We start from the raw sequence: 23,505 nt of genomic DNA on the forward strand, positions 1-23,505 counted from the left end.
ACTCAACACACACTCTTTCACACACACACACAGAAAACACTTTCACACACTCACACAAACTCAGAAAACACACTTTTTCCACACACTCTCAAAACAAACTCTTTCACACACCCACTCACACACTTTCACACACACTCACAGACAAAACACACCCACACACACACAGACAAAACACACCCACACACACTCACAGACAAAACACACTTTCACACACACACAGACAAAACACACTTTCACACACACACACACTCAGAAAACACACTTTCACACACACAATCAGAAAACATACTCTTTCACACACTCACACAAACTCAGAAAACACACTTTTTCACACACACACTCAAAACACACTATTTCACATACACACACTCACAAAACACATTCACACACACACTCAAAACACTTTCTCACACACACACTCAAAACACATTCTCACACACACACACACACACACTCTCAAAACACATTCACACACACACTCTCAAAACACATTCACACACACACTCTCAAAACACACTCTTTCACACACACACGCACACACACAGGCGATGATCCTTCACTGTCAGTCCACGCCCTTGGTCTACCTTCTGCTGTCTCTGGAACAGTACAACCACCAAACAGCACATGCAGCTCTCCCTCTCTCTCTCTCTCTCTCTCTCTCTCTCCCTCCCTCTCAAGTGGCATCCACAGTGTAAACTGAAAACTGCTGCCATCCCTAGCTTCACCTTCCAGTTACCATACTTCACATGACAGCAGGAATAGGTCTGGGTGGGATACTCTTCAGAGAGTCGGTATGGACTTACTGGGCCGAAGGGCCTGTTTCCACATTGATGGGGATTCTCTGAAAGTTTACTTTGGCACTGTGTGGCAAAATGCCTTCATCAGTTGCCATGGGATTGAGAGCGAGATCGCTTTGAAGCTTTATCGAGGCGTCCGTGCACACTGTCGGTTTTCCGTACCTTTTACACTCGCACACCAGGCTGCTCATTCAATCGGCACAAGTTGCCATTTTCACAGTGACTCCCTTCTTCCGTCTTGCCTTTCCGCCTGGATCGGAGGGCAGCTGGGATTTTCCTTGGCCAATGCCGAGTCGGTCTCACACACCTCCGTCCACTGCAAGGTAGTCTTCGGCAGGAAGACACTCAACACTGCTCGGCTGAATGGCCAAGGGAACCACCACAATCTCTTCTGGGGCGTTTAGAGTTACTGGTCTCAGATATGGACTTTCTTTAGCGGAGCGTTTTTACTTTAACACCTGCTCTCTGCTATTGAAGATCTTCAGTCCTTCCATTGCGTTGGTTTCTCAGCTCTATTTATGAACATAGAAACGTAGGAAACAGGTGCAGGAGTAGGCCATTCGACCGTTTGAGGCTGCACCACCATCCGATATGATCATGGCCGATCAGGCAATCTCAGTGTCCCACTCCTGCTTTTCTCCACACCCCTTGATCCCTTTAGTCCCAAGGGCCGCGTCCAGCTCTCTCATGAATATTTCTAACAAATTAGCCCCCACAGCGACCTGTGCGAGAGAATCCCACAGATTCACAGCTCTCTGGGTGAAGGAATTCTTCATCCTCTTGGTCCTAAATGGCCTACCCATTATTCTTAGACTCTGACCCCGAGTTACGGATTTCCTCAGCATGGGGAACATTCCTCCCGCATCCACTCCCATCAGGATTTTATATGTTTCTATCAGATCTCTCTCATTCTTCTAAATTCCAGCAGATACAAACCCAGTCGATCCAGCCTTTCCTCATATGTTAGCCCTGCCATCCCGGGAATCAGGTTGGTGAACCTTCGCTGGACTCCCTCAATAGCAAAAATGTCCTTCCTCAGACACAGTGGCTCAGTGGTTAGCACTGCTGCCTCACAGCACCAGGCCCCCAGATTCGATTCCAGCCTCGGGCGACTCTCTGTGTGGAGTTTGCAGGTTCTCCCTGTGTCTGCGTGCCTTTCCTCCGGGTGCTCCGGTTTCCTCCCACAATCCAAGGATGTTCAGGTTAGGTGAATTGGCCATGTTAAATTGCCCATAGTGTTAGGTGAAGGGGTAAATGTAGGGGAATGGGTCTGGGTGGGTTGCTCTTCGGAGGGTCGGTGTGGACTGGTTGGGCCAAAGGGCCTGTTTCCACACTGTAGGGAATCTAACAAGTAGGAGCCCACAACTGAACACAATACTCAAGCTGTGGCCTCACCAAGGCCCTGTATAACTGCAGCAAGACATCCTTGCTCTGATACTCTAATTCTCTCACTATGCCATTAGCTGTCCTCACTACCTACTGCGCCTTCATGCCAATCTTTAGCAACTGTTCCACCATGACACCCAGGTCTTGTTGCACCTCACCTCTTCCTAAACTGCCACCGTTCAGACAATAATCTGCCTTCCTCTTTTTTTGCTACCAAACCTCACATTTATCCACACTATATTGCATTTGCCAAGTATTTCCTCTTGGGTTGATGACCATTTCGCCTTCTAACCTTCGCTCTGAAGAGGTGCAATTTTTGGCCACTACCAGAAACCACAGAGTGCAGGCCTGAGGAGCAACAGGGTCCATCCAACACTTCACATTCGCTTTATGCTTCCCTTCCACGTACATCATTCTGTCAGTCACAAACCTTTACGTGCTAAAGGCATCGGCCTGGGGTATTTTGGTGAATTAGGCAAAAGTGAGGACTGCAGATGCTGGAGATCAGAGTTTAGATCAGAGTGGGGTGCTGGCAAAGCACAGCAGGTCGGGCAGCATCCGAGGAGCAGGAAAATCGACGTTTCAGGCAAAAGCCCTTCATCGGGAATAGAGGCAGGAAGCCTCCCGGGGTGGAGAGATAAATGGGAAGGGGGTGGGGCTGGGGAGAAGGTAGTCAACAATGGGTTAATGGGGGTGGGGATGGAGGTGATAGGTCAGAGGGGAGGGTGGGGGAAGGTAGCGAAGATTACAATGGGTGAATGGGGGTGGGGATGGAGGGGAGGGTGGGGGAAGGTAGCGAAAAGTACAATGGGTGAATGGGGGTGGGGATGGAAGGGAGGGTGGGGGAAGGTAGCGAAGATTACAATGGGTGAATGGGGGTGGGGATGGAAGGGAGGGTGGGGGAAGGTAGCGAAGAGTACAATGGGTGAATGGGGGTGGGGATGGAGGGGAGGGTGGGGGAAGGTAGCGAAGATTACAATGGGTGAATGGGGGTGGGGATGGAGGGGAGGGTGGGGAAAGGTAGCGAAGATTACAATGGGTGAATGGGGGTGGGGGATGGAGGTGATAGGTCAGACAGGGTGGAGTGATAGGTGGTAGGGAGGTAGGCAGGTAGGACAGGTCATGGAGACGGTGCTAAGCTGGCAGGTTGGAACTGGGGTAAGGTGGGGGGAAGGGGAAATGAGGAAACTGGTGAAGTCCTGGGGTTGAAGTGTTCCGAGGCGGAAGGTGAGGCGTTCTTCCTCCAGGCGTCAGGTGGTGAGGGAGCAGCGATGGTGGAGGCCCCGGACCTATATGTCCTTGGCAGAGTGGGAGGGGGAGTTGAAATGTTGGGTCATAGGGTGGTGGGGTTGATTGGTGCGGGTGTCCCGGGGATGTTCCCGGAAACACTTTTCCTGCTGTATTTTGGTGAATTGTTTGTCACAATCATTGACTGACATCGATCCAGCAGCACCCTCCCCCTTTAATGGGGTTCCTTCACTTCTTTCTAGCTGAAGTCACAAGTCACATGACACCAGGTTCGAGTCCAACAGGTCTATTTTGAAATCACAAACTTTCAGAGTGCTGCCCCTTTGTCAGGTGAAGAATCAGGGTGGGGGGGCGGTAAGGAGGTTGAAGGGGAGAGGAGGGGGAACACGAAGGAGGGATGAGGGAGGGGGAATGGAGGAGGGCGAGATGGAGGGGGAGAGGCAGGGAAAGGGTTTGGAGGAGGGGGAGGTAGGAAGAGGAGGGACAGTACTGGAAGGGAAGTGGGAGGAGGGATGTGGAGAATGGCGGAGGAGAAAGGAGGAGTGTAGGGGGAGGGAGAAGGGGAGGGTGAGGAAGGAGTAGGGGAAGGAGAGGGTTGAGGAGCGGAGAGGAGAGGAAGGGGGAGCAGGAAGGAAGTAGGAAAGGGGCTCCTTACTCCAGCTCTCAGGAATCTCGGAGGGACATGGGGGGGAGTGGGGGATGGTTAGAGCCCAGCTTTCTCCAAGAGCCCTCACGGAGGTGAGAGCCCTGCTATCCTGTGCTGCCTGTTACCCCGTGGTATGGGAGATGAGGAACGATATAGGAAGGTGGTGAGATGGGTGACCCAGTTACTAACGGGCTGCTTGACTCTCTCTCAGAGGACAGTTTGAGTGAAGGAGGCCAGAGTTCTTTACTACTGGGACAGGAACTGTCAATCCAAATCTGGGGTCTTCACCCTCGCTTTTAAGGGCACTTCAGGTTTGTAAAAAAAATCATTCTTGGGATGTACAGTGTCCTTGGTCAGGCCACCATTTCCTATCCAATTCTGGATTACTCTGCACAAGATGATGGTGAGGTGCCTGTAGCCTTTGAGGTGTTGAGACAATTACAATTCCCTGAGGGAGGGAATTCCAGGATCTCGGCCCACTGGCACTGAAGGAACAGGGATATATTTCCAAGTCAGGATGGTGAGTGGCTTGGAGAGGAACTGTGATGGTCCAATACATCTGTCCTTTGAGATAGAAGGTGCTGTCTAAGGAGCCTTGGTGACCTTATACATGCTCCACCTTGCTGTTACTGGGTGTTGGATGAATGGTGAAGGTGCCAATTAATTGTCCTCAGTGGTGAGGAGCTTCTTGAGTGTCGTTGGAGCTGTACCCGTCTGGGCACATGGAGTGTATTCCATCACAATCCTGACTTGGGCCTTGGAAATGTTGGACAGGCTCTGGGGAGTCAGGAGATGAGTTACTCGCTGCAGTATCCCTAAGTAGAAAACCTACAGTGTGGACACAAGCCCTTCGGCCCAACAAGTTCACACCGACCCTCCGAAGAGTAACCCACCCAGACCCATTCCCCTACCCTATATTTACCCCTGACTAATGCACCTAATCTACACATCCCTGAACGCTATGGACAATTTAGCATCACTAATTCACCTGACCTGCACATCTTTAGACTGTGGGAGGAAACCGGAGCACCTGGAGGAAACCCACACAGACACGGGGAGAATGCGCAAACTCCACACAGACAGTCACCCGAGGCTGGAATTGAACCCCGGTTCCTGGCGCTGTGAGGCAGCAGTGCTAACCACTGAGCCACCATGCAGCCCCTGACCTGGTCTCGTAGCCACTAAGTATTTGGCTGATCCAGTTCAGTTTCTGCTCAATGGTAACCCCACCCTCACCCCCCCGGATGTTGATGGTAACATCTTTGAATGTTAAGGGGTGGTGATCGGACGATTTGATATGGAGATGATCATAGTCTGGCATTTGTGTGGCACAAATGTTACTTGCCACTTGTCAGCCCAAGCCTGGATATTGTCCAGATCTTGCTGCATTTGAGCACGGACTGCTTCAGTATCTGAGGACTCACAAATGGTGTTGAACACTGTGCAACCATCAGCGAACATCCCCACTTCTGACCTTATGATGGAGGGAAGCTCATTGATAAAGCAGCTGAAGATGGATGGGCCTGGGTCACTAGGAGAAAGTGAGCACTGCAGATGCTGGAGATCAGAGTCGAGAGTGGGGTGCTGGCAAAGCACAGCAGGTCAGGCGGCATCCGAGGAGTCGACGTTTCGGGCTTAAGCCCTTTATCAGGAATGTGGGGGACATAACCCTGATAAACCTGTGACAGAGATGTCCTGGAGCTGAGATGGCTGACCCCCAACAATCACTGACCATCTCCCTATGTACCAGGTTATAACTCCAACCAGCGGAGAGTTTACCCCGATAGCCATTGATTCAGGTTTTGCCTGTGGTTGCTGGATGCCCCACTCAGCCTTTGGTGTGAAGGGCTGTCACTTCCACCTGACCTTTAGAATTCAGCTGTTTGGCCCATGTTTGAACCAAGGCCAGAATGAGGGTATTTCACCTCAGTTTCCTATCAGTGACATCCAAATGTAACTGGGGACGACCAAGTCTACCAAGATGTGAGTGATGGAGGAAGTGAGGGCTAGTTTCAGTCTGATCTTCCATTTTGGGAAGGGCCTCGTCTAGCCATTTTGATTTTAAATGAGGTCACTTTAATGGGTGAGGAAGTGGGGAGAGACAGGATCTGTGAGTTTCATCTGATTTTTGGTGCACATCTGTTTCTATGGCAGCTTGGGGGGGGCGTTATGATTTTGATCGTGGTCTTTTGGGGAGCTGTAGTTTAATTTCTAACATTGGGCCTTTGCAGGGGACCAGTTTAATCTGGGTGGTGAGATCAGTTTGATTCTGACCCTGGGGCTCAATGTGCCTCTGGGTTGATTCCAGGGTGATCTCCTGCCAGCTTACAGCTGATCCTCACCTCATTTTTTGGGAGCCCTCATTGCCGATCCTTCCAGTAGGGATACCCCCTGTATCTCCAAAGGGGCACGCCACAAATATAAGAATCCGCTGTCACCCGTGAATAATGACCACGGATAAGCTGAGGAATGAGGACTGGAGGTAATATTGTGTAACGACCCTTCACACCCTGGAAAATTGACTAACGTGGATGTGATGGGCTGAAGGGCCTGTTTCAATACTGTCGATCTCCATGACTCTTACACAACACTCCATCCTGCTCACAGTAACCTGAAACATAGTCGCTCAGTGGTTAGCACTGCTGCCTCACCGCGCCAGGGACCCGGGTTCGATTCCAGCCTCGGGTGACTGACTGTGTGGGTTTTGCATGTTCTCCCCGTGTCTGCGTGGGTTTCTGCCCACAATCCAAGATGTGCAGGTTAGTGGATTGGCCGTGCTAAATTACCCATAGTGTTCAAGGATGTGTAGATTAGGTGCATTAGTCAGGGGTAAATGCAGGGGAATGGGTCTGGGTGGGATACTCTGTGGATGGTTGGTGTGGACTTGTTGGGCCGAAGGGCCTGTTTCCACACTGTAGGGATTTCTATGATTCTCTTGAATGGTTCTGAAGCTCAGGTACACAGGAGAGGAGATTAATTAACCATCCAGTTGGAAAATGGATAAAATTAGACATGTTTTGACACCCCATTCAATAATACACTCCTCTTTACTCTCAGACCCATGTCTGTTTAGTTTGCTAGTGGTTGAATGAAAAGATCTACAATGCAGAACAATAAATTTCATTCAGTTAGAGACAACATTGTAGAAAAACCCCCTCTGTGGATCCTTCACCAGCAAGGAAAGGATGATGAGGAGATCTGACTGAATGCTTCATCAGTAAGTTGAGTTTTCAGAAAGATTTTTCAAAATGGCAATGGATGGAGGAAGGAGGGAGAGGTTCTGGGGAAGGTTAATGGTGTGGGTAAGGGTTTGAGCAGTGCTGGGAGCGGTGTAGGAGTGGAGCCAGGCAATATTAAGGAGACAGCAGTATTGAATGGGATATTGGAATATTCAAACGCCTCAATGCCATACCAGCCGGTTCACCCTGAACGTGCAGTGAGTGCTGGCAGTGAGGTCGGTGAGGACTGAAATCACAGCTTCTGTCTCCCCAGTGTTCGATCGGATAAGACGTTAGCACCTCTGCGATTTTGTGTTAGAAAGGGAGAATGTTCGCAGTCAAGGGATGTGGGAAACCTGAAACAGTTTAATTTCAAAGGAAATTGTTTACCTTTCAGCTTTGGATCAACTTTGAAGATTGCTAAGAAATGAGGACCTGGGATAGATTATTCACCAGCTCACTAAAACGATGTACTATGATCATGACTGATCTGTATTCGCCTGCCTCAATTCCAGAGCCTTTAGCACCCTTGATAAAAAAAAATCCATTGACCCCTGTTTTAAAAGGATTAATTGAGTCACAGCATCCCCTGGGTTTTTTTGTTGAAACAGGAATAAATTTCACCTTCCCCCATCTTCCATCTAAGGAAATCTTCCCTCTGAAATAGCTTTAATCTCCTCTCCGGAACACTGGTCTCGCTCTGGTGAACCTGGTGCTGCTGTGCCAGAAAGCCACATTAACTAGTTACTTTGCGGTGGCAGGTGCCAACCCACAGACACTAGAGGCCAGCCAGCAGCAATCCGGAGATGACCCTTAGACAAACCGAACTACCATTAACAGGAACAACATCGGAAAGGCCCTGGAGTCACATGGGATGGAGAGACGGGGTGGTGACAGGCACTGGTACGGAAGGGGGCAAAACAGCGCCAAGTTAAATTAAGATTCGTCGATTCTTGAGTGGGTGAAGGAGACGCTAACAACGTGATTTAGAACGGATGCCTGTTTCTTATATTTATATGAAATCATATTGTAATTTGGATAATGTCACTCAAAAGGGTGTAGAGATACTGCTTTTTTTTCCTGTGTTCTTCAGTGTTTTCACTCTCGCTAACCTGGGGCACACACAGTTGATTCAACAACTAGAGAGGCTTCCGAGGATGATCATTTAACATAACTACCAAAGCGGCTGCCTTTCCCCAATGCTTATATATCCTTTCCAAGGTGTGGTGAACCTGGTACTCCAAGATCTGGTCGAAACAGCCCTTTCTATTTTCCTTAGTCACTGCACAAGGCTCCAACTCAAGCCTCGGTCCCTCTGTCTTCCCCCCCCCCCGCCCCTCCCACCCCGCTTATTGCTTCCTAGCTCTTGGAGAACTCACTGGGCCCCTGGTCAGTCAGAGCTCCAGCCCCTCACTGAGACCCACTGTATTGACTGTTTGACCACCTCTGGTTCCTCGTCAGCCCGTCAGTGACAGAGGCAGCCTGGTGCCTATGTCCCATCCTCTCACACGGCGGTTAAAACCAGCGACAGACTCTCAGGAAATAAAAACACTGCAGGGTACCTAATCTAATCTAAAACCACTCGAACGGCAGCCCCACCTCCCTCCATCCTCTTGCCACAAACTCAAAAGCAGACAGCATCAAAAAGCCTTCCCTTTTTCACATGCCACCCTTGCAGGGAGTCAGACTTTATAAGAACACTGCAGATTACATGCCTGAGCAACCCCTAAGTACATCGCAGTGTTAAGTGACTCTCAAGGGACGTGGTGAAAGGCATTAGGTGCTGATGCTCATTCAGTATCCTGACAGTCATCCATTCTGCAAAGGGTTTATTCCTCACGTCTGTCCCGAACAGACCCAGCCTTTACAACAACAAAGGCTTGTGTTTACCTAGCACCTTTAAAGTAGTAAAACAATCCAAGGCACCTCACAGGAGGGGTGGGGGGGGGGGGGGTTGGGGAGGTGGGGGTTGAATTCCACATTTGAGAAGCAGATGATCAAAAGCTTTGATGGATGGTAGATTTTAAGGAGTGTCTTTAAAGTAGGAGAGAGAGAGAGGGGGGTAGAGAGGCGGGGTACGTGAGGGAGTGAACCCCAAAGCTCTGGGTCCTAAGCAGCTCCCACAATACTGGTTCCCCAGAGGCCTGATTGGAAGAGCACAGATATCTTGGAGGGTTGTACGACTGGAGGAGACAGGGAAGGCTGAGGCCTAGGAGGGATTTGAAAACACAAATGAATTATAATGAAATCAAAATGTCGCTCGTAGGCCAGCGAGCACGGGGATGATAGTGGAAAGGGGGACGTACGCAGGAGCCAAAATGTTTTGGATGCCAGGGAGAGATGGCCAGGGTTGTGTTGGAACAGCCACGTCTGCCAATAACCGAGACATAAACGCAGCACAGGAGATGGGAACGGGGGGGAAGTCACTGGGTAATGTTTCAAAGGGGTAGGACTGAGCAGTTCTGCTGATGGTGTAACCATGGGGTCGGATATTCCACTCAGTCTGAAACATGAGACCAAACCTTCAGCAGCTCAGGGCCAACCTCAAACATTTGCCAAGGGCCGGGGCAGAGTTGGTGGCATTGAATCCCTGCAGTGTAGAAATAGGCCCTTCGGTCCAATAAGTCCACACCAACCCTCTGAAGAATAACCCAACCAGACCCAATCCCCTACCTTATAATCCTATATTTACCCCTGACCTAACTTACACACCCCTGAACCCTATGGGCAATTTAGCATGGCCAATTCACCTAACCTGCGCATCTTTGGACCGTGGGAGGAAACCGGAGCACCCGGAGAAAACCCACGCAGACACGGGGAGAATGTGCAAACTCCACACAGTCAGTTGCCCGAGGCTGGAATCGAACCCGGGTCCCTGGCGCTGTGAGGCAGCAGTACTAACCACATGACAAATAATACAAATATAATCAACACCATATTTCTGGTATTGGAATATGGACACACAGAAACAGTAATGATTTTGATCCAGTCAGTCAGTCCCACACAATTCCTGTCCAGGTATACCCTTCGTTGGCAAATTACAGCACCTCTATTTCAGAATCTACACTTCCTCCTCCACCCTATCCCAACCACATCTCTTAGGGCAGGAGGAGAAAAGAACAAACAAAAACCCAGGCCAGCATCTGAGAAATTCCTGCCTGACACCCCGAGATGAAACAGGAGCTGACTTCCGGCCCTTGGTCTTGATGCACTGTCCCAACCTTCAGGCCTCAATCATAGCCCCACTCAGTATTTGTCAGGGGAGTCACTATATTAACCGCTCTGTGCGCCTTGGTACCTCGACACACACTCTCATTTTTTATCTTTCCACCCCACCCCCTCACTCCCCCTCCCCTCGACTAAGAGCCCAATACAGTTTGTGAGTGAACATCCTACCCCCTCCCCGTCCCACTTTCCACCTGGCACCCCCCCCCCAGGACACTAATTGGTGAGTCCTTTCCATTGTCCAGTCAGAGAACAGGCAATGAGACTTCCTGCTGTTTATTTACCAATGTGGCTCTGGGGGAACCTGCAGAATAACTTTGGAGAGGTCCCAGTGAGCTGTAGGCCAACCATCAGCAAGGACATAGTTAAGCCAAGCCTGCAGAATGAGTGAGTTCATCCTGGATGAGCAGGGAGGGTGGGCTGGGGGATAGAGTTGGTTCCAATCAGTTCGGGTGCGGGTGGTGCTGACATTGTCTGCTATGTTGCCTCTCCCTGTCTCTCTCACCCATCCTCTCCCTTCCTATCTCCAGCCTGTCTGTCTCGGTCTGTCTCGGTCTGTCTCGGTCTGTCTCTCTGTCTCTCTCTCGCTCTCTGTCTCTCTCTCGCTCTCTGTCTCTCTCTCGCTCTCTGTCTCTCTCTCGCTCTCTGTCTCTCTCTCGCTCTCTGTCTCTCTCTCGCTCTCTGTCTCTCTCTCGCTCTCTGTCTCTCTCTCGCTCTCTGTCTCTCTCTCGCTCTCTGTCTGTTATTCTCTTTTTTCATTCATTCATTCAAAGTGTGGAGGATCTAGAAGCTTCACTGTCCCACCCCCGCCCCACCCTCACTAAACAACAGGGCTGAGCTGGAGACAGTCAGGGGGATCTGAAACATTAATTAATCATTCCCGTCACACACCGACAAACCTGCTGTCAATTTCCTGATTTTGTATCTCCAAGTATCCTTTATTTTTACCTCAGATTCTTATTAATATCTGCTGTCAGGACACGATTCTTCCACATCAATCTAATAGCATTCAGGAGAAGGTGAACGGAGGTCATTATTTATCTCGCTCTTTTCTCCATCTGGCTAATATTCTATCTTTCTCGGAGACTATCCATCTTACCTGTCGGCCTCAATCTCTATCTAACAATCTAGTCAGCAGTATGCCAGGATCTCTCTCTCTGTTTCTCACCCAGACACCCACTTCCCAGTGCCCAATATCTCTCTCTCACTCGATTTCTCTCTTTCTTTCGACCCTCTGTCACTTTCTAGCTGTTTTCTCACTGTCTGCCGGTTTCTTCTTTTTTTCCAATTTGCCTTGTTCCTGTTTCTCTGTCCCTCACTATGTCACTGTAGATACTGCACCACCCCCCCCCCCCCACCAGCACCTTACCTTCTCACATTTGAACCAGACTGAATGTGTTTGTCTCTCTCTGTTTCTCTATCCCTCCCTCTCTGCTGGCTTTACCTGTGGTGTATCTATCTCTGCGTGTTTTTGTCACTGTCTTTCTCAATCTATCTGGGTCCCCCTCTCACCGGCTGGTCACTCAGGTGGTGCTCGCACTGTTGCTCATCACTGTTTCTCTTGCTGTCTTTTTTTCTGTGTCCGTGTGTTAATTCTCTCTCTCTCTCTGCAACTTCATCTCTGTCTCACCTGCCTAATCACTGTCTCTATCTGTCTCTCTAATCTCTGTCACGGTCACTGTCTCTCTCTCTAATCGCTGACACTCTCTCTTTCTCTCTCTAATCTCTGTCACAGTCACTGTCTCTCTCACTTTTTCTAATCTCTGTCACTGTCTCTCTCTCTCTTTCTCTCTCTCTAATCTCTGACACTCATTCTCTCACACAAACCTCTGACACACACACAAACCTCTGACACACACACAAACCTCTGACACACTCTCTCACAAATCTGACACACTCTCACAAACCTCTGACACACTCCCTCACAAACCTCTGACACACTCCCTCACAAACCTCTGACACGCACTCTCACAAACCTCTGACACGCACTCTCACAAACCTCTGACACACTCTCACACAAATCTCTGACACTCTCACAAACCTCTGACACACTCTCTCACAAATCTGACACACTCTCACAAACCTCTGATACACTCACACGAATTTCTGACACTCTCACAAACCTCTGACACTCTCTCACAAACCTCTGACACACTCTCACAAACCTCTGACACACTCTCACAAACCTCTGACACACTCTCACAAACCTCTGACACTCTCACACGAATTTCTGACACTCTCACAAACCTCTGACACTCTCTCACAAACCTCTGACACACTCTCACAAACCTCTGACACACTCTCACAAACCTCTGACACTCTCACACGAATTTCTGACACTCTCACAAACCTCTGATACACTCTCACAAACCTCTGACACTCTCTTACAAACCTCTGACACACTCTCTCACGAACCTCTGACACACTCTCTCACGAATCTCTGACACTCTCTCACGAATCTCTGACACTCTCACATGAATCTCTGACACTCTCACACGATACTCTGACACTATCTGACACTGTCTCTCTGTCTCTGTCTCTGGCTAATCTCTGCCTCTCAGCTCTTGCGCCATCCTCTCCACTCTGTGCCGAGCCTGCGTCAAATCTCTCTCTGGGGTCCCTTACCCCTGTCTCCCCGGGTGTGATGTCAGTCCCTCACTCCGCCAGAAACCCCCAAACAAACTGCGGACTCGGTCTGACATTAGGCAGCAGGTATCCCCTTTAACAGCAGCAGCAGCAGCAGCGGGGAGGCACTCAGGAACATGTACTCACCACACCGCTGCCTCTCCTCACTCGCTGCAGCTCCCGAATGAAGTTCTCCAGCTCTTTCCCTTCAATGTAACCATTCCCTGCAGCAGAAAGAGACACGGTTAGCCGGCTGTCCCTCAGACCCATCCCTGGCTGAAACAAGGTGACTGACTGCTAAGGGTTTGAACAAGGGCAAACCTCCCTCTCTGGCGCAGGGGCATGTGTCTAACATTCATGGCCAGGAACTTGTTGAAATGGGCCATGCAACTCAAGAGCCAGTCTCATCCTGAAATATTTCGGTGCAGCCTGTCCCCAGCCTGAAAGATAATTCTCTATCCTCCCCCTCTAACAACTCGAGCAAGGCAATCCATCACTGCAAAGTTTTAGCTCGTGTATTTTTAATATATAAAGGAAAGCAACAGAAATCTGTTGGCTCGAGGTTTCTTTTGGCTATAAGCTCCAAATCCCAGGCAACAGAAGAAAATTGCAACTGATAAAATTGCAACTAACCTGTGAAAAACAACAATTGGGTTGAGGAGCGGATCGTAAATTATGCAAAAAAACACTGGATGGTATGAAGTTTGTTCAATAATAGTGTTTTTTTTATTTAAAATGCATTTTTAAAAAAAAATTGAAAATACATATTGAGCTCACCGTCTGCATCATAATGCTTCCAGATTTCCAGGAACTGAGAGGCGGTGAGTTCAGCCAGGTTCAGGTAAGGTGGTTGCTGTTTACTAGCCATCACTGCTCCTGTTAAGATCCCCCTTTGCAATGCTGAGGAGCGGCGGCTGGGCGCGGGCTTTTTATCTCCTCGGAGCCGCAGTTCCTCCTCAGGCCTGCAGGGGCCGCCCCTGCCTTCAGCGCCGGCGGCCTGGGATTTGTAGTTCACTGCAACACCAGCCAGGGGGTTTGCCTTGCAAACAGGTTCTTGAGAAGCCAGGTTCCCCCCCCCCCCACCACCTCCACTTCCAGACTGCTGTGCCTGGGCAATCTGACCAGGCTGCAGAGCTCCTCCACTGATCAGGGCGAAAGTGAGGAGGGTAGATGCTGGAGATTAGAGTGGCCGCTGGAAAAGCACAGCAGGTCAGGCGGCATCCGAGGAGCAGGAGTGTCGACTTTTCGGGCAAAAGCCCTTCATCAGGAATGAGGGACCCCCAATCATATCTTGGAGACATCATTTAGAAACACTTGAAGTAAAGTTTGTGCCTTCAATCCATTTAAGATTGCCAGGGTTTGAGTTATCAGGGGAGGCTGTAGCCATCTCCCATCAGCTATAGAGTCACAGAGATGTACAGCACGGAAACAGACCCTTCAGTCCAACCTGTACATGCTGACCAGATATGCCAACCCAATCTAGTCCCATCTGCCAGCACCTGGCCCGTATCCCTCCAAACCCTTCCTATTCATATACCAATCCAAATGCCTCTTAAATGTTGCAATTGTTTCTGAAGAAGGATATGTTAACTCTTGATTTCTCTCGACACATGCTGCCAGACTTGCTGACATTTTCCAGCAATTTCTGGTTATGTTTCTGAATAGGCTGGGCACCCCCCCCCCCCCCATGGAGAATAAGAGGCTGGAGGAGGGAGGGTATGACCTTATAGAAATTTATTAAATCATGAGGGGCACGAATAGGTCTCTTCCCAGAGGTGGGGGAGTCCAGATATGGAGAGTACAGGTTTAGGGTGAGAGTGGAAAGATATAAGAGAGACCTAAGGGATAACTTTTTCACGCAGAGGGTGGTACGTGTATGGAATGAGCTACCAGAGGAAGTGGTGGAGGCTGGTCCAATTATAACATTTAAAAGGCATCTGGATTGGTATATGAAGAGGAAGGGTTTGGAGGGATATGGGCCAAGTGCTGGCAAATGGGACTAGGTCAGCTTGGATGTCTGGTTGGCACAGACGGTTGGAGCAAAGGGTCTGTTTCTGTGCCGTATGACTGTATAGTTGTCGTACACTGGCTCTCTCTGAGCTTGTTGGACGTTTGCAGGAATTATTCACAGGGAGCCCTGTGGCCACGGTTGGCTTTGCCAAACTCTGGAGCGCACCATTTATTCCAATTTGCCACGACAGCTGAGCTCACTGACTGCAGCATCGGAAGGAAGTCGAGCTGAGGGAACAAATCGGGTGTGTTGTTCACAGAGGGAGGGAGCTGGACAGGAGCACCCACATACCCAGGGCCTCCAGGTGGCTGTTCACTCAGCTCCTACTGTGAAGCTGTGCCTGTTGGGCAGCTTACAGTGCGCCGCAGAATGTGGTCACCTCACAGAACCTCAGGGGAGTCAGGCCCACTGTAGTGTGAAGGGGAGGATGGCACTGCCAATGGACAGGATAGAGGTTGCGCATGGAAAGGGTGAGGAGGCATATATCGCACAGCTTTTCCTTCATTCCCGCGTCCAGGAGGTGAGAGAGACCCATGTGGAGGGTCTCCATTTAGCTTCCCTCTGCACAGGCAGAGTTGTCATCATGGTTAGTAGGATTGCCCATAATGCAGGGTGCCCCATCCATTGCAAGACCGCAGCTTTTGCAGCCACCCCCATCTCTAATGGAGCAGGGCTCTGGGTCTGGAGAACTTTGTCCCTCACCGCGCTGCCAAGCCCAAGTGAATCATGCTGGTGGGTGCCTGCTTTCCTGGCAGCTGTCCTGACTGCCCGCCACCATGCCAACAGAGACCATACCCTTTGCAGCTGGCTGCTGACTCCCTTCACAACCTAACGGCACACACCATTGACACTCATGTGTTGAGAGGCAGGCTGGCACAAGGAATGCCATGGAATAGATGACCAGGGCATTGCAAGGCCCGTTGTGTTCCATGCATTGGGTTTATTCACGTCTCTGAACGCTCCTGTATAGTTCCTCCCTCTTGGTTGCAGTATGGCAGGTTAAAGGCTGTCAGTGGGAGGGGAAATGCAGATCATCTCATGGGGTCACCTCAAACTACCCTGAACTGTGAAGACGTGGCATTAACCTCCACCTTGCCACCCCCGCCCCCCCACGTCAGCTCACACAGTCATCAAATGGCTGCCACTCTCACGGAGGGGAGGGGGTAGGGTAGTGCTTTTCCTTCCTCATTCTGTTCTTCCTCGAGGGATCCTGTTTCACACCTCGGGCTGCCCAAGTGCCAGTTCCTGGATAGGGTTGGGACTGATGGACTGGCCACCGGGAGCCTGATGTACCATGTACGGGCGCTAAGTCAGAGCAGATGAAGTGAAGTGTGAGAGGGTGGGCTGGGACAGATTGCACGGGACAGATTTTCGATGGGTTACATCGCACGCCGCGATGTCTGTTCCACCTGTGTCCACCAGGTACTGCAGCTGCTGCCTGACCCCTCTATCCCCTAACCATTTACCTGCTGTTGCTGCCTGTCTCCTCACCCTGGGACTCCACTACCTGTTATTAGCCACCACACCGTACAATTTGAGCATGTTGAGATGTGTTTGGGCGAGGTGACTGCCCCAGTTGAATAGCTTCCCAGTGTGCGCGCAGGCTGTGAGTGCGAGACACCCTGTTGTGCTGAAGGGCTGCCAGTGAGGGAAGCACATCAACACAGGGGTTGGACTGGTGCTCATCAGAGGCTGTTGATATACGAGTGAAGGAGGCGCGTTGATGGAGTAAGTGCGTGAGATTAGAGTTCGCTTTGATAGGCTCTGGTATTTGATGAAATGTTCACTATCTCCACAGTCCGAGTGATGTGATTGAATACCTTGCAGTCAGTTCCTTGGCATTGGGCTGTTGCCATGGTAACGAGGCCCTATTGGCTCTGCACTGTTTGTATTTGGAAGACCTCCTGGATCCTCCTATCTACCTTCTGCACTGAGACATCTGTGAACATGCTCTCCTCTGGTCAGCCGCTCCATCCTGGGGCTTGAAGCCGGCTCATTACCTGTCACTACCAGAACTCCGCTCACCTTTAAGATATGCAGGTTGGCTATAACTGGTATGAGCCCTGCACACGTTTGGGAGGCAGCTGTAATGTTCAGCCATTCAGCACAGCAATACCTCTACTTCCTCAGAAGGCTAAGGAAATTCAGCACGTCCACAAGGCCTGCAGCGTCGGAGGCTGAGGGGTGACCTTACAGAGGTTTATAAAATCATGAGGGGCATGGATAGGGTAAAGAGTCCAGAACTAGAGGGCATAGGTTTAGGGTGAGAGGGGAAAGATATAAAAGAGACCTAAGGGGCAACGTTTTCACACAGAGGGTGGTACGTGTATGGAATGAGTTACCAGAGGATGTGGTGGAGGCTGGTACAATTGCAACATTTAAGAGGCATTTGGATGGGTATATGAATAGGAAAGGTTTGGAGGGATATGGACCGGGTGCTGACAGGTGGGACTAGATTGGGTTGGGATATCTGCTTGGCATGGACGGGTTGGACCGAACGGTCTGTTTCTGTGCAGTACATCTCTATGACTCTATGACTCTTCCTAATTTTTATCAGTGCACCGTAGGAAGCATTCTACCTGCATGCACATAGCATGGCTTGGCAACTTTTCTTCCCAAGATCCCAAGAAGCTACAAAGGGGGTTGTGAACACAGCCCAGTCCATCACACAAACCAACCTTCCATCCATTGACTCCATCTACACTTCCCATTGTCTCAGGAAGTCCTCCAACATAACCAAAGCCCCCTCCCATCCCAGTTTTCCTCTCTTCCACACTCTACCGTTGGGCAGAAGATACAACCGTTTATACACAAATAGATTCAAGACCAGCTTCTTCCCCATGATTATCAGACTCTTGAACGGACTTTTCAAATGTTAGTTCTGATCTCTCTCCATACTTTCTCTGCGGCTATAACACTGCACTTTGTCCTGTCACCCTGATGCACTGTGCATGGTATGATCTGCCTGTATAGCACATAAAACAACACTTTTCACTGTGTCTCAGTGCATATGACAATAATAAAACAACAAATTCATCAACTTTTCTCGGTATATTAATCAAATCAAATCAAGCAATGTCTTCCATTCTGGGCAGCTCAGCTCAGTTCAGAGATTAGGATGTGCAGGAAGTGTGAAGCTTGCTAATTGGTCTTAGTCCTTTACACAGCCTGACTCTGTCCTGATTGGACCCAGCATGCTTAAAAATTACTGCCTTACTTTGAGCTTCCTACTTAACTTCAAACCTCTCTGCCTTTGTGTTAAGCAGACTGAATCACCTGGCAAAGGAGAAGACAGAGAGACTGATGGGTAAAGTCACCATCGTTCCCACTTTCTCATTAGAGGGAGAGACAACCTCCCAAACCCATGACCCCATTCCAACTGAAAGGACAGGGCAAAGGTTACAGGGGAATACTGCCTTTTAGATTAGATTACTCACAGTGTGGAAACAGGCCCTTCGGCCCAACAAGTCCACTCTGACCCGCCGAAGCGCAACCCATCCATACCCCTACATTTACCCCATACCTAACACTACGGGCAATTTAGCATGGCCAATTCACCTGACCTGCACATCTTTGGACTGTGGGAGGAAACCGGAGCACCCGGAGGAAACCCACGCAGACACGGGGAGAACGTGCAAACTCCACACAGTCAGTCGCCTGAGGCGGGAATTGAACCCGGGTCTCTGGCGCTGTGAGGCAGCAGTGCTAACCACTGTGCCACCGTGCCGCCCAAATCGTGCTGTCGCGATGTCCCCTCCAAATCACTTACCCTCCTGACTTGGAAATATATCATCGTTCCTTTTGTGTCGCTGGGTCAAAGTCCTGGAATTCCCTCCCTGATGGCATTTAAAAACACAGCCCATCAAGGGGAAAATCAGATTCAAATTTCACCATCTGCCATGTACCCACACCATCAGAGCATTCACTTGGGGTGATGGATTACCGGTCCAATGACAGTGCTACTAAAACGGATCCCCAATAATTCAATACTTTTGTCTTTCTTCTATCCAGAGATGCTTTAATGCACCCTTAAATGTTTTATTTTAACCCACCACCAAATCACCTACCAACTGTTCCTCTGTGTGAAAAAGTTGCTTCTTTGAAATCTTTCTCCTCACACCTTACAAATATGCCCTCGAGTGTGGAACTCCCCCAACCCTAGGGAAAAGACCTTGCTATTCACCTTCGCGATGCCCCTCATGACTTTATAAACCTCTACAAGGTCACCCCTCAACCTGCTATGCTCCAGTGAACAAAATCCCAGCCTATCCAGCCTCTCCTCCTAACTCGAATCCTCCAGTCCCAGCAACATCCTTGTAAATCTCTTCTGAACCGTCTCCAATTTAATCATGTCCTTCCTGTAGCAGAGCAACCCGGACTGTACCTCTCTTCTGAATCTGCCACAACACAGCTCACGTCACTCAGCGCTCTATAGGAATCCATCTAAAGGTCTCGTTTGGGGACAATATCATGTTGTTGATAACTGTGGCTTTCCTCAGTTTTGGAGCCATCAGTTAGTTCAATGTCTTGGCTTGAATTGGCAGTTATTTCTTTTTTTCGAAGCTTTTGAGGATATTTTATTTACATGGAAGGAAAATGGACAGTATGGGTCTTCTGATGGTCTCAGGTCGTTGGTACACCTACATGTAGGAGATGTGAACATGTTATGATATGATTGGATAATACAGTCATGTGTACTAACCTGGGAAGTAGAGTGTGTGAACGTTTTTGGGTAAGTGAACGTGTAAGCGTTTGGTTTTCCAAAGACTCACACAAACCTGTGTGTCTCACATAAAAATATCGAGTCCAGTCATACCAAATTAATGCAACACATTTTTCCTTCACACTATAAAACCAAATAATAATCCAAATCCCATTTTTATGGATTCTATTCAATGTAAAAACATGCAAAGTCCTTAGACAGGGAATACAAGGTGATGGGAAGCAAACTGGGAAGTGGAGTTAAGGCCAACGTTCGGCCATGTTTGGACAGAGCAGGCTTGAGAGGCCGAATGGTAAATTCCTGCTCCTACTTATAACATCGATAATGTACACAAACCCCACACCATAATGTACAGAAATGCTCCCTTCAGTGGAGAGTGTAACCCACATGGTATACGGGATATCCCAATAGGACACAGTACTGGAGAGAGGTGATTGTAGTGAGCACTAACATCCCATAATAACCCACAGTTATTATTAGCATTTTACAGCAAACATATATATTCACCCGAGGGTAATAGAGTCACCTGGGCTAAGAGTAGTTCACGTGCTCTGAGAAATTCTCCGCAAAGACTTTAACCTCAGTTGGCTCAATACGTTGACCTGGTCCCACTCATTGTATTGGGAAGGCAGTGTTCCCGCGTACTCAGCAGGGACAGTTTCACAAAATGACACATAAATTCATGTGGGTTTTAAAAACAACGGTACAAGCAGTCAGGGCCAGTCAACGGTGAGGTCAGACCAGTTTTGGAAATTAAAATGTGAGAGATTGAGTTTGCCTGGATCCAGAGGAGAGTGCAGGAGATTAATAAGGAATTCCAGTCAATTAGGCTTCCCACTGACATGGGATACTGGATCGTGTTCATTATTTGATATCATTTGAAGAGAAGTGCTGCTACATGAATTGAGTAAGTTGAATCATATCTGACTTGATCTGTTTAGTTGTTATAAATAAATGTAACAATTTTTCTCTGGGTCCCTTTTCTCAGTCTGTCTTTGAAAGATGAAGTATACATCTGAGAGACATGAATATCTAGTTCAGGTGAGAAGGATCCTATTGTCATAGTGCTGCACTATATTGTTACACACTTCACAGTTGGGAAATATACATTCAGTCCTCCACACAAGCACAATGCTTCTCAAATAAAAATAGAACATTTGCAAAGTCCTCAGCAGGGAAGGCAGTAACCGACAAAGTTAACTTTATGTCAGAACTGGAACAAGTTAGAGATAAGAGGTTCTTTTTCAGGTTGGTGCCCTATGACCAGTGGGGTTTATGATGCTACTATGACTTTAAGAGGTGTATTTTTACCTGGTGTTTTTTGAAGAGAGGTTTTAAGGCAGAGTTGTCAAGCTGTCTATTGAAAACTCATAAAATATGCACCTTGGGTTTTTTTAAAAAAGTTGGAACAATAGAAGCAACCTGAACGGGTGTGGTCAAGCTCCCACAGAACCAGGAGTTTTAGTTGTAACTTTCAGCTGTTGCTGGTGGAGTCTTGAAGAACTGGCAGCGACTTTTCCCGCTCTCAGGTACAGCCAAAAGCTGGGGGTTCTCGGTGTGCTACTAGAGTTGCATGTGAGACAAATTTGCCTTTGCCAAGGGTGTGTTTATGGGATGTTACTGTATTGAACAGTTAACCAGTAGTAGCTAATAATTTATTATTCTGTTAAGTTTTCCAATAGAGTCAAGTTATACCAATTTCTTCTCCTTTTTGTGTTTTAACTATGTCAAGTGTCTTTTGCCCTACATCTGGTAGTTTGACCAATTGAACTGTATACAGAATGAAATGCCAGGCACATGCCTTTAAAATAAGAAAAAGTTAGAATAGAATCCCTACAAGCCCAAAAGTGACCCTCCAAAGAGTAACCCACCCAGACCCATTCCCCTCAACAATGCACCTAATCTACACATCCCTGCACACTATGGGCAATTTAGCATGGCCAATTCACCTAACATACACATCTTTGGATTGTGGGAGGAAACCCATGCAGACCACAGGGAGAATGTGCAAACTCCACACAGGCAGTCACCCAAGGTGGGAATCGAACCCGGGTCCCTAGCACTGTGAGGCAGCAGTGCTGACCATGGAGCCACTGTGCCACCCATTAGGGGCTAGCCTATCTTCTTAGTGTATTTTGTGGGGTCTGGTCTGGTCTGTGACACGTTCCACAGGGACCAATGCTGGGAATGCAACTATTTACAATATATATTAATCACTTGGTGGAAGGAAGTGAACAGACTGTAGCCACATTTACAGGCGACACACAAACAGGTGGAAAGACAAGTTGCAAAAGGGATAGAGTTCACAGAGAGATATTGATAAGTTAGGTTAGCGGGCAAAAAGTTGACAGGTGATCAAAATGTGGGAAAATGTGAAGCTGTTCATTTTGGAAGGGAGGACAAAACAACAGAAAATGGAGAAAAACTGCAAAAAGTTGCAACACAAAGGGACTTGGGGGTACTTGTTCACAAAACAGAGAAAGCTAGCACACAGGGAGCAGCAGGTAATCGGGAAAGCTAATGGAATGTTGGCCCTTATTTCAAAGGATTTGGAGTGAAAGAGTAAGGAAGTCTTACTGCAACTGTACCAGGTGCTGGGAAGACCATGTCCGGAGCAACTTTGTTCCCTTTATTGAAGGAAAGACATCATTTCATTATGGGCAGTTCAGAGAAGGTTTGCTGGGATGATCCCTGGCATGGAGGGAGCAAAAGCTGAACAGGGTGGGATTCGACTGAGTTTAGAAGAATGAAAGTTGATCTCATGAAACATTAAAGGGTTTGACAGGGTAAACGCTGAGAGGATGTTTCCCCTCATGGGAGAATCTAGGACCAGAGGGAACAGTAAAAGGGTGCTAATTTAAGACTGAGATGAGGAGGAATCTCTTCCCTCAGATGGATGAGAACTCCTTGGGGGCAGAGTCCTTGTGTACATTTAAGGCTAAAATAGATAGATTCTTGATCAATTGGGGAAATCAAGGGTTGTGGGAAAATACAGGAAAATGGACATGAGGAATGTCAGGAGAGAAAACTTGGGCAGCATGGTGGCACGGTGGTTAGCACTGCTGCCTCACAGCGCCAGTGACCCGGGTTCAATTCCCACCTCAGGCAACTGTCTGTGTGGAGTTTGCACATTCTCCCCGTGTCTGCGTGGGTTTCCTCTGGGTGCTCCGGTTTCCTCCCACAGTCCAAAAATGTGCAGGTTAGGTGAATTGGCCATGCTAAATTGCCCGTACTGTTAAGTGAAAGGGTAAATGTAGGGGAATGGGTATGGGTGGGTTGCTCTTCAGAGGGTCAGTGTGGACTTGTTGGGCCAAAGGGCCTGTTTCCACACTGTAAGTAATCTAATCTATAAAAAAGCTGACGTTTCGAGTCTAACTGACCCTTTGTCAAAGCTTTGACAAAGGGTCAGTTAGACTCGAAATGTCAGCTCTTTTCTCTCCTTCCAGATGCTGTAAGACCTGCTGAGATTTTCCAGCATGTTCTCTTTTGGTTTCAGGTTCCAGCCTCCGCAGTAATTTGCTTTTATCTACGGCATGAGGAATGTCCGGTCAGCCATGACCCTATTGAATGGTGGAGCAAGGTCAAGCGGCCAAATGGCCCCCTCCCGTTCCTGTTTCTTTTGGTAA

At 48.7% G+C, this 23,505-nt stretch overlaps 1 protein-coding gene across 2 annotated transcripts in view; it reads right to left on the reverse strand.

Moving 5' to 3' along the window:
• The window catches only part of calb2a (calbindin 2a), a 204,343-nt gene extending 190,313 nt beyond the window's left edge, over positions 1-14,030 (reverse strand). For both annotated transcript variants that reach the window (XM_043707368.2, XM_087996099.1), the window contains exons 1-2: positions 13,923-14,030; positions 13,293-13,369 (exon numbers count right to left, since the gene is read on the reverse strand). In XM_043707368.2, the coding sequence (XP_043563303.2) occupies positions 13,293-13,369; positions 13,923-14,013 (168 nt within the window). In that variant the 5' untranslated portion in view covers positions 14,014-14,030. The remainder of the gene's footprint in view (positions 1-13,292; positions 13,370-13,922) is intronic.
• Positions 14,031-23,505: the final 9,475 nt, after the last annotated feature.

Source organism: Chiloscyllium plagiosum, unplaced genomic scaffold, assembly GCF_037043375.1.
Source record: "Chiloscyllium plagiosum isolate Xiang-an unplaced genomic scaffold, Cpla_swu_hap1 HiC_scaffold_17, whole genome shotgun sequence".
NCBI lineage: Eukaryota > Metazoa > Chordata > Chondrichthyes > Orectolobiformes > Hemiscylliidae > Chiloscyllium > Chiloscyllium plagiosum.